General features: G+C 45.3%; 1 protein-coding gene across 1 annotated transcript; it reads right to left on the bottom strand.

Annotated features, from left to right (window-relative positions):
• Nucleotides 1-1,060: 1,060 nt before the first annotated feature.
• On the bottom strand, nt 1,061-11,226 carry OPALIN (oligodendrocytic myelin paranodal and inner loop protein). The gene is made up of 6 exons (XM_060125765.1): nt 11,182-11,226; nt 10,231-10,266; nt 5,798-5,833; nt 4,588-4,707; nt 2,599-2,655; nt 1,061-1,237 (listed from the first exon to the last, which is right to left on the bottom strand). Exons 1-6 carry the CDS (start codon nt 11,224-11,226, stop codon nt 1,061-1,063), a joined length of 471 nt encoding a protein of 156 aa, XP_059981748.1.
• Nucleotides 11,227-11,755: the final 529 nt, after the last annotated feature.

The raw sequence follows: 11,755 nt of genomic DNA on the forward strand, positions 1-11,755 counted from the left end.
AAGAAGAGGAGGTGTGTTTCTGAGCAATCAGGCACCCCGTATGAGAAAGGAATATTTCCACAGCATTTCAAGGAGGCGCATGGAGCTGGTGGGTGGACCCCAAGATGCCCTGGACCCAGGTTCTCCCACCAGGAGACCCGGCGTGCTCACAAGCGATGGACCTGCATAGGGGAACCAGGACTCCTGTAAGCCTCCTCACAGAAGCGATGGTGACACTGTCCATGGGCTCCCCTCAGACGACAGTCACGTTGCTACTTGGCCCATCCCTTTGGTCCTGTGTTCATCCACTCAGAGTCCTCTTGATCTTTCTTCCTGCTAATGAGTTTTTCCCCATCATGGTCCAATGACTTGGGCCTTTCTCTCCACTCCCGCGAAATGGGTATAGCCCTCATCTCTAATAATCTTTTGAAACAACCCCTGCTTTCCCTTCTCCCTATTTACCCTCCGTGCGCACGCACCCACACACAGACACAGAGCCCATTACAGAACTGCCTTCCTTAGATACCCTCTGATCACAAGTGATGAATGATGCAGCAGTGGGCTGCCCCTGTGGTCAGGGAACATGTGGTTCCACATGGTTTCTACGCTGAGTTGTTCAGAAATAAGGAACTGCTTCTCTTCACACATCCCCTGTACGTTTCATTTATATCCCAACTTCCGCCATGCTAGCTTGGCCAACCTGCCCATGGAAGCCAGGTCTGACGGCTTTTTTGAGAAAATGGATATGAAAAAAGATGAGGGGGCAAGTCAGCGAGAAATCAAACCCCCTTCCCCAAATCACAAAGAAAAGCAAATCCCCACCGGGGTCAAGAGCAGGACCCAAGGGCTCCTTTTGATACACAATGACTTCACTGCTTATTAAACCACAAGGTCTGAGCGTTGGAAGGAACCTTACCAGATCTGTCCCTTAAAGAGTAAAGTCAACCCCAAAGTTTTCCGGATCTGCAAATGAAATTTGGATTGGTTAAGAAGCAGCGTGGCGTCTCTCCTCCCTCCGAGCACAAATCCCTGTGTGCTTAGCTCTGTTCCAGCTCCAGATCTGCTCCTTGGCTGTGCGGCATCACTCCAGGCTCAGTCTGGGAATAAGCCACCACAACGCCCTCCTTCTCTGCACTTCGACAGCAGGACGGTAAATGTCACGAATGGGCTCCTCACTTCCTGAAACAGTCTGCACATATATGTGGGCTTCTTCTGCTCCCGTGATATTCTTCTCCTGTGTGGGTAACCTCCTAGGATTCTTGAGAAAACAAACAGGTTTAAAAAAAAATACATCAAAGACTTTTGCTTCTGGCCAAGTTGGAGTAACAGGAGCCAGATTTACCCTCCCACCTGAAACAACCAACCATCAGACAAAATGTTTGGAACAGTTTTCAATACATTGGACACCATCAGTGTGATCATTGATATGGTTGGGTTTTAATCTACCATCTTCCTATTTGTTTTCTATTTGTTCTACCTGTCTGCTGGTACTTAACATTTTTTTCTGTCTTCTTCTGTGTAGATTTTAGAAGCACCTTATTGAGTTCCATGAAAAATATTTGCTGAGGTTTATACTGGAATTACATTTATTATACAGATCAATTTGAAGTTGTTTGATATCTGTATACTATTGAGTCTTCTTATCCAGGAGCATTGAATACCAACTCCCATTATTTAGGCCTTACTTAATATCTTTCACTGAAGTTTTATTATTCTCCATAAAGGGATTACATGTTTTTGTTAGATTTATTCCTCATCATTCTGTGTATTTTTATTACCACTACAAAATGGTATTTTTTAAAAATTATTTTTTCTAATTAATTGTTATTGATTTTTAGCAATGTGAATTACTTTTTAATAGTGATTTTATATCCAGTAAACTTGTTAAAATATCTTGTTAGTTCTATTAATTTAGCTGTAGATAATTTGGCTTTTCTATGTAGATAATCATATCATCTGTAAATAATGACATTTTTGTTTCTTCTTTTCCAGTCTTATGCTTTCTGCTTCTCTTTCTTTTTTTTAAATCTTTATTGAGGTATAATTGACAAATAAAATAGTAAGATATTCAGAGAGAACAGTGTGATTATTCGACATACATATACATTGTGAAAGGATTCTCCTGCACTGAGTTAATTTCTACTTCTTTCTCTCATCCTGCTGTGTTGACTAGGACCTATGGTATAATATCAAATAGAACTGGTAACAACGAGCATCCTTGTTTTGTTTCTGATCTGAAAAAGAATCATTAACATTTTACCTTTAGGTATGATACTTGCTGTAATTTTTTTTTTTTAAAGATGTCTTGTTTCAAGTTAAGGAAGTGCCTTTTAAATTTTTGGTTTGCTGGGAGTTCACATCACAAATGGCTGTACAATATTTTTGAATTCTCTTCCATGGAAGTGATCACATGATTTTTCGCTTTTACCAGTGAAATAAGTGATATTAAATTAATTTCCTAATATTAAATAAATCTTGAATTCCTGTCCAGCCAGTAAAAATATAATGAGAACCTCCTTTGTGCTTGCCCTGCACTTCTCCTGTACACCAGAGGCTTTAAGACCCTTAGCTTGTTTGCCATGTGAATGATGTATAGTGATTATAACCAAGAGTTCTTACCTCAGCTATCCTGGGACTGTCATAGATTTCTGAAATTTCACAAGGCCTCTCACTTTCCTAAGTTGTTTTAAAAAATAAAACAAAATAGAGAAGAAGAAGAAATGAAAGGTTACAGCATTTGCCCATGACCATGATTAAAATCAGCGGTTCTTAAACCTGGCTGCACATTAGAATCACCAGAGAGCTTTAAAAATAAAACAAAATAAACAAACAGATAATAACTCCCCCCTCCCAGAAAAAACATAAACAAGAGATACCACTGTGAATTACTTCAAAAATAATCCAGGTTGACAGTGTGGAAAAGTGGGTGGAAGCGGAGATGAAACAAGATTGGCCGTTGTTAATAACTAGATTCATTATACTATTCTCTCTACTTTAGTATCTGCTTAACGTGCTCCATCATAAAATGTTGAGATATTTTTGGTACCAATGCCACAGCTCTAACATTCAGAGATTCTGATTTAATTGGTTTTGGTGGTTGGTATTTTCATAGCCTCCAAGATGATTTTAAAGTGCCCTGAAAGACTGAGGAACCATTACTTAAATAATACCACCAACAACCACAATATTTCTTAATATATTTAAAGTTTACAGCTTGTCAACACATCTTTATACCCATGATCTCATTCCATCCTTACACCTCCGCTTACCTCTTAAAATAAGTTGGGTAGGGACTTCCCTGGTGGCGCAGTGGTTAAGAATCCGCCTGCCAATGCAGGGGACATGGGTTCGAGCCCTGATCCAGGAAGATCCCACATGCCCCCGAAGCAACCAAGCCCGTGCACCAAAACTACTGAGCCTGCGCTCTAGAACCCGCGAGCCACAACTACTGAGCCTGCGCTCTAGAGCTTGTGAGCCACAACTACTGAGCCTGCATGCCACAACTACTGAAGCCTGCGTGCCTAGAGCCCGTGCTCTGCAACAAGAGAAGCCACCACAGTGAGAAGCCTGCACACCACAGTGAAGAGTATCCCCCGTTCGCCGCAACTAGAGAAAGCCCGCGTGCCACAGTGAAGACCCAACGCAGCCAAAATTCAAAAAACATTTTTTTAATTAAATAAATAAGGTGGGTATATATTTTTTTCTTTTTGGCCGCACTGCACAGCTTGTGGGATCTTAGTTCCCCACAAGGGCAAGGAGGGATTGAACCCTGGCCCTTGGCCACTGAGACCACGGAGTCCTTATCACTGGACCGCCAGGGAATTCCTGAGGTGGGTAGTTTTTATGACTCTTATTTTGGAGTTGAACTAACCAAGAAACAGAAAATGTTAAGTCACTTGTCCAGGATCATATAAATTGTACAGTGGCAGAGCCAGGGTTAGAACCTACGTTTTTTACTCCCTGTTAACGCCTACCACTGTGAGAACAATCAGGAATGTTCATAAATAAGGATGGAATTAGAGCCCAGAGTCTACACAACACAGTTGTATCACAACCATGGACCCTGGCTGGATGTGGGTCAGGGTGGCCCTTGAATTCTGAGCCTGGTCTCCAGAGCAATCTGGTATTTGCATGGGGTGGGGTCGGGAGATCCCTTGTGACTGATGTGTGTTCAGAAGTGGGAAAAAGACAAAGATAAACAGAGTCACATACTCCTGGACATATCCCTACGATAGACGCCTCAGGGTCTGTTTGTCTCCCATCCTTCCTAAGATCACCTCCATCCTCTTTGTGAAGCTTGTGGCCTTGTTTCTCAAGGTTAGAGAACACACCCACTGTACTGACGTGTTTGCCGTAGCAGCAAACGTCCCTCTCCGCTGCTACTTTTTGCCATCCCAGATACCATCCTCAAGTGACACAAGGGTGTGTGACAAATCAGCTCTGCCTGGAGGATAATGTCATGAGTCTGAGACAGAAACTGAGGCACAGAAACATCCACCACCTTGTCCTCAGAAAACAGACATGGGTCCTGACACCCTCAGCCCAAAGCCAGTTCATCAAATACCGATTCTTGCCAACACGGCCAGACCCAAAGAAGCTGCTAATCACCTCGGTGGACTCACTGCTGCTTCTTCTTTGGTGAATCAGAGTAAATAGTAAGGCCACCAGCAGGGCCGTGGCCACCAGGGACGGGATGCCAGCTGCTAACCCAAGAGAAGGTCCACAGTCCTGCACAGAGAAAATAGTCAGGTTCTCCCGGAAAAAAAGGAGGAGTTTGATTGATTAAAAGTAAAACAAAACCCTACATGGACCCTAAGTATCGTACACAAAATCAAAAGGGTAATGAAATGACAGTGAAAAATTGTTTGCAACATACATGACAAACGGCTCATTTTCATAGGAGTTAATGTACATAGTTTAAATCAATTGGAAAAGGGTGATAATTCAGTAGAAAATTGGACAAATATATGAACAGGCCATTCCTAGGAACAGAAATACAAATGTTGCATCAACACAGGAAGAGCTGAAATACAGTTCAAAGCAACAATTAGATACCATTCTTATCTATTAGTCTGGCAAAAAGTAAAAGGTTTTAGTGTATCGCACACCATTTTGATATGAATTTTTTAATTTATTTACATTAAATGCATGAGCCAATTGATTTTCAGACTCCCATTTTGCTTTGATCTGAGTGGAAATAGCCATGCTTGTAGCCCCATAAGTTTTCAGATTTGCAGATTATTTGAAAATACCAAAGATAGTGTTCAGAATCTCTACACACATGCAATGTCGTATAATACTGGATTCTTCTTCATTTTTGGGGGGGTGATTTTATTTAAAGAATGACGTGATACGTAAAAGTATATACATTATAAATACACAGCTTGATGACTTTTCACGTGATGAACCCACCCATGTAACCAGCACCCAGATGAAGAAACAGAACATTACCAGCCCCCCAGAAGCCCCTCGGGCTCCGTTCCAGTCACTGCATGTGTAACCTCTATCCTGAAATCCATCACCGTAGGTTAGTCTTGTCTGTTTTTCAACGTCATCTAGATGCACATAGAAAGTATGTAGTCTCTTGTGTCTAGCTTCTTTTGTTCAACACTTTGGGAATCATCTGTGATTTTGCGTGTTCTCCTTCCCTTTTGAACTGAGTTGGTCATAAGAATAATAGTTGAGGAAGATTCTGTGCTTGGTGACAGTTCACATATCAAACTTTAATCCTCAAAACGAATGCATGAAATGGGTACAGCATTATCCCCATTTTCTAAATGACCAAACTAAGGCTTCATAATTTAAGTGATATACTTACTGCTCCTTTCCCACTGGTAACAGCTGGGGAGGAAGTCTGGGTGGAAAAAGAATATACGTCTTAAGAAAACAAAATCACACGTCACACGTCACACAACACAGTCTGTCCAAGGCTAAGCTGTAATGCCTGAAGTATATACCTTTGCTAAACTTTTTATTAAAAACAACTGCCGAACAGAACCCTCTTTGATTGCTTCTCAGGTAAGAAGGAATAAAATTGGGTTACAAGGAGAGAGAAATCAGAAATTCAGGTGAGGTCTTCATTATTCACCCTGTGGATTTGCCATAACAGGTTTCAGAACTCAAAAAGTTTTTCTCCTGTCCCAAGTCCCCACACCTTTCCCAGCATACTTTGGGCCTACTTGTCCCCGTTGCTAGAAGGGAAAAAAATTCAACACCAGTGGAAGCCAGGCTCTTTAAGGAGGCCTTACCTGTTTCCAAACTGCAATGAAGCAAATGGCTTGGGCAGGTATCTGAAGTTGTGAATTATCCATGCTCCTGGGGTAATTCTACGCTGAATGAGTAAGTACATGTTCCCATTTCACATCTCCACTCAAGGAGGGGCACTGGATTTTACCCATTTATGAGATATATCAGATGAGAGTCTTATCTGGATCAATAAATCTCAGGGCACAGAGTTCCACATTAGCAACTGACCCATGTAAGCTACGCTAGGTGATGCCGTGTGGGGTTAAGAGCACGAGTCCTAGGCTCACACTAGCCGGAATGAAATGGCGATTTCTCCACTCACAAGCTAACGAGCCTCATTTCTTCATCTATACAATAGGGCTGTGAGTACCTACCTCTAGGATTGGTAAGAGGATCAAATGAGCGCCAGGAGTATAAGCTTTTGTCATTCCTTTAAACTTGGCAAAGCTCTGGCGAGACCTGTTATATATTGAATATTCTCATCAACCTCAGTGAGTACACTGGAATCCCAGGGGCTTGGACTTTTGACAGTTATTGTCTCTATTTTACAAAAAAAAAAAAAAATGACCCAGATCTCAGAGAAGTTATAGATCTTCTCCCAGGTTTCATAGATAACCATAAATCTACCCCGAATGTGGATGTTTGCGTTCCAAGCCTAAGCCCCTTTCCCAGAGAGCTCCCATCAAAGGAGAGATTTGCTAACCAGGTACTGACACTTGGTACTTAAATGGCTACAGTTTTTAAAAATAGAACTACCGGGGCTTCCCTGGTGGCACAGTGGTTGGGAGTCCGCCTGCTGATGCGGGGGACATGGGTTCGTGCCCCGGTGCGGGAAGATCCCACATGCCGCGGAGCAGCTGGGCCCGTGAGCCGTGGCCGCTGGGCCTGCGCCTCCGGAGCCTGTGCTCTGTGACGGGAGAGGCCGCGGCAGTGAGAGGCCCACGTACCACAAAAAAAAAAAAAAAAATAGAACTACCATATGACCCAGCAATCCCACTGCTGGGCATATACCCTGAGAAAACCATAATTCAAAAAGAGTCATGCACCACAATGTTCATTGCAGCTCTATTTACAATAGCCAGGACATGGAAGCAACCTAAGTGTCCATCGACAGATGAATGGATAAAGAAGATGTGGCCCATATATACAATGGAATATTACTCAGCCATAAAAAGAAACAAAATTGAACTATTTGTAGTGAGGTGGATGAACCAAGAGTCTGTCATACAGAGTGAAGTAAGTCAGAAAGAGAAAAACAAATATCGTATGCTAACGCATATATATAGAATCTAAAAACAAAATGGTTCTGAAGAACCTAGGGGCGGGACAGGAATAAAGATGCAGACACAGAGAATGGACTTGAGGACACGGGGAGGGGGAAGGGTAAGCTGGGACGAAGTGAGAGAGTGGCATGGACATATATACACTACCAAATGTAAAGAGATAGCTAGTGGGAAGCAGCCGCATAGCACAGGGAGATCAGCTCAGTGCTTTGTCACCACCTAGAGGGGTGGGATGGGGAGGGTGGGAGGGAGGGAGACGCAAGAGGGAGGAGATATGGGGATATATGTATATGTATAACTGATTCACTTTGTGGTACAGCAGAAACTAACACACAATTGTAAAGGAATTATACTCCAATAAAGATGTTAAGAAATAAATAAATAGATAAATAAAATTTTAAAAAGTAAATAGCTACAGTTTTACCGAAGCGCAATCTCACCCCACCCCCACCTTAAAGCTGCATTTACCTTAAGGGTTCTATTTCTCAGGGTGATGCCAAGAGTTGCATGTCGTTTTGGGTAAAATGTTTTGTCTTCAGGTTACAGAAATTCACTTGGGCTGGCTTTGGCCCCCCAAAATGAGTTACCTCTAAGGATTCAGGGGTACCTCATGGAGCCCATGTGCAGTGGGAATCTGGCCTCTCTAGGGACTGAAGCTGGGGACCGGCAACTTGTCAGAACCAAAGCCATCCCTCCTGGGATCTCTCCATCACTCCTGGGTAGAATGGCCCTTCACCTGTACTTTTCCCTGCCTGTTTGCTTCCTTCTTTCTCTCTCCAGATGGATTTTTCTGCCCTCATGGACACCTGCTAATCGTACCAGCTAATGCTTATGGAGAACTTACTATGTGCCAGGCTGTTCAAGTACTTTTCCTGTATCAACTCATTTATTCTTCACCATAGCCAGTGAAGCAGGACTACAACGATTCCCATTTTACAGAAGAGAGGAGTGAGGCACAGAGAAGTCAAGTAACTTGTGCAAGGTCACACAGCCCTAAGTGGCAGATGCCGAGTGGTCTGGCTCCAGGGTCCAAGTTCTTAACTGTTGGACTACTCTGCCTTCCATGACCAAATGCAGCATCCCAACCCAGTTTTTATACTTGACAGTTCAGTATGGCCCAGTAGGGGCGGACTTGCATAGGTGGCCCTGTCCCCAGCTCCCTGCAGAGAAGCTCTCATGAGCTGAGTATCCACCTTTCCCTACCTTCCAGGGCTCTGGTGTTCCCAGTCATCCAGCTGCACCAAAACGGAAGGGTTCTGTGGTAGAAATATGACTGCCAGGTAGGGTGGCCAGCCGTCCTGGTTTTCCCCAGAAATTGCCTAGGTGGTAGCGCATTCAGTGCTAAAACCAGACAGTCCCAGGCAGGCTGGGGTGGCTGTTGTCCTACATAGGTTCAAAGGGAGGAGGGACAGTTCTCAGAGAAATGTGCTGTGAACCAAGGAGATGCTCCCAAAGTGATGACTAACAGTGTAAGGGCCTGCCTCTCAACCCATTCACCCTCACCGCCCCAAGCAACGGCTTCTTGCTTCTCTGAGTTACCTTCGTAGACTGGGCCAAGCCAGGATAAGACAGAACCCGGGGTCTCTATGGACCTGCTGGCTTCGAGCAGCCAGGGGGAAAGCGCCAGCAGTGGCCATATTAAAAGGTTTTGACAGGTAAGGAGAGGGATAGGGGAATTTGTCTGCAGACAACAGGCAGAGGCAGAAGCAGGGAGCAGAGTACGTCAGGGAGGGTCTGAAGGCAGGGCCGCCCCGGGAGGGTAGAGCAGGTGCCAGGGAGTCACGGACAGATGTCAGGGCCGCCAGTGGCAGCAGAAGGCCGGCAGTGAGTCTCGAGGTTCTACCTCTCTGCTGCTCTCCAGAATGACGCCCCCACGGTACAGTAAACACGAGCACGGGCTTAAGCGTCCTCTTTCCTGATGATTCAGTTTATTCTCTTTGAATAACCATATGACTTTTCAGAAAACTTTGGCACAGCCAAAACCACTGAAAAACTGGGCCAGGAAAACACCTGACTCCATCACAGCAGCACTTCCGCTCAGAAAACAGAGATAACCTGGCGTGTTAGCTCTACACAGCACGAGAACAGAAGACGGAGGACCAATTCTGGATTGAAACGGTCCACCATCATCAACTGCAAATCTCCATGTGGACTTGCAACTAAATGTCACAGAGCCATAAAACATTCATCCTTCTTGACCCAATAATTCCCCTTCTAGGCTACATTCTAAGGGAATCAGCTTACGTGCTGACAAGGATTTATCTATACCTACGTTTATCACAAAATCATTCCTAAGAGTGATTAATCACTTAAAGAAAGAATTCACTTGAAGAAATATCATGTGACCACCCTCAGTACGGTTAAAAAGGTGGACGGAAGACATTTATCATATAAAATTATGGGTAGAATAAGAAGCCCATGGTACAAATGCAACAAAAGTCAAAATTTATGTCGAGTCGGACAGGACTGGAATTAGTGTCCCCAGTGTTTTCTGCTGATGGCAAGTTAGCTGTTTTGGTTTTTTGCTATTTTCCTTTTCAAAATGTGTATTTATAATTTTTATAATCGAAAACATTTCTCTCAGCACCCCCAGCTCTTCGTAATGCCTTTGGAACCCGTGTAACTTGTTGCTTCACGTGAGCTTTGGCATCCTGGAGGCCCAGTGTCAACTCTGCATTGATCTCTGCTGACTTGCCTGGTGAACGGGGACCGCTGTACTCACTGTGTTGGCCGGCAGTGTGAAGTTCAGTGAAAAACTCTGGAAGAGAGAAGGAAACATTAAAGCTCCCAGGAATGGTCAGCCAGGCTCCTCACCCCTCCACCAAATGTCACTGGCCCTGGCGGATTCCGACCACGGGCTCAGTCAGTCCCAGCCTCCCCTCCCAGTCTTGGCCCCAAAAGACGGCAGGGGAGCAGCGGAGCCTGAGGTCATGAGTTCCTCCCTCAGCATCAAGGCAGTCTTGGCCTCTCTCCTTTTCCAGGTCCTCAACCAGGGCCAGATTAAGGGACCAGCCAGTGAAGCTATTGCCTGAGCAGTCCTGACCCAAAAGGGCAGCAGAAACATCACTAGAAATTCAGCAGAGTGCTAAAAATTGCTTTCCCCCGGAACTCCCTTCAGGGAGGAAACTGTAAAGTGATGGCGCTTTCTTCTTGGGGTGGGAAGTAAGACCCCCCAGGGGCTCCAACAAGAACACCTGCTCCGGGCTTCCCTGGTGGCGCAGTGGCTGAGAGTCCGCCTGCCGATGCAGGGGACGCGGGTTCGTGCCCCGGTCCGGGAGGATCCCACATGCCGCGGAGCGGCTGGGCCCGTGAGCCATGGCCGCTGAGCCTGCGCGTCCGGAGCCTGTGCTCCGCAACGGAAGAGGCCACAACAGTGAGAGGCCCGCGTACCGCAAAAAAAAAAAAACAAAAAAACCCTGCTCCTTCAACCCCCTCCCAGGAGGAGAAGCTGAGGAAGACAAGCTTCTGTTTTTGCAGAGTCTGAGGCAGGGGTTCCAGGCTGGAGCTGAGCTGGTCAGAACGACAGAGGAGATGCTAACCCTCTGTGCCATCCCCTCACTCAGCAACCAGCCTTACCTCTCCCCCCAAATATGGCATCAGTATTTAAAGACTGTCGGCTCAATGGGGCACCAACATGTTAGCCTGCCCACGTGCCCACCTACCCGGGTCAGACCCTGCCCAGGGCCTCCAGTGGCTCCTTCCTCTTCCCTGTCCCCATGTCCTGTCACTCCAGTTTGGGCTCTTTGATGCCAGTTTTTCCAGGCTGCTCTTTACCCAGTCCCTTCTCTGCCTGGATGTGAAAAATGGGTGGATTTTGCTCCAACTCAGCTGGCGACGCTCTCTGCCCCTTGTTCAGGGAGCTGAAGTCATGTGTCTACTTTCCGGACCCCTGCCCCGCCCCCCGCTCGTGTCCACCAGCCCTGATTCCTGCCTCCTGGCTGGGCTCTCATTCAGCCCCAGCCTCCCTGGTTCCCCACAGCTTGGCTTAAACTCCAGCTCCTGATCTTCCTGAAGCCTCCCAAAACCTGGTTCTGTCGTTCTAGAAGCAACGTGTTTGCTAAGTTTTAAAATTAAATGGTAGCCAACAATGGGAAGATTGGGAAGGATTAGAGAATCCAAGAGAATCCTAACATTTCAGACCTGAGGTGCCTTCAGGATCATCTACCTCAGAACTCTCATTTTTTTTAATACATCTTTATCAGAGTATAACTGCTTTACAACGTTGTGTTAGTTGCTGCTGTACAACA

This window comes from Lagenorhynchus albirostris, chromosome 16 (assembly GCF_949774975.1).
Source record: "Lagenorhynchus albirostris chromosome 16, mLagAlb1.1, whole genome shotgun sequence".
In the NCBI taxonomy this organism is placed as follows: Eukaryota; Metazoa; Chordata; class Mammalia; order Artiodactyla; family Delphinidae; genus Lagenorhynchus; species Lagenorhynchus albirostris.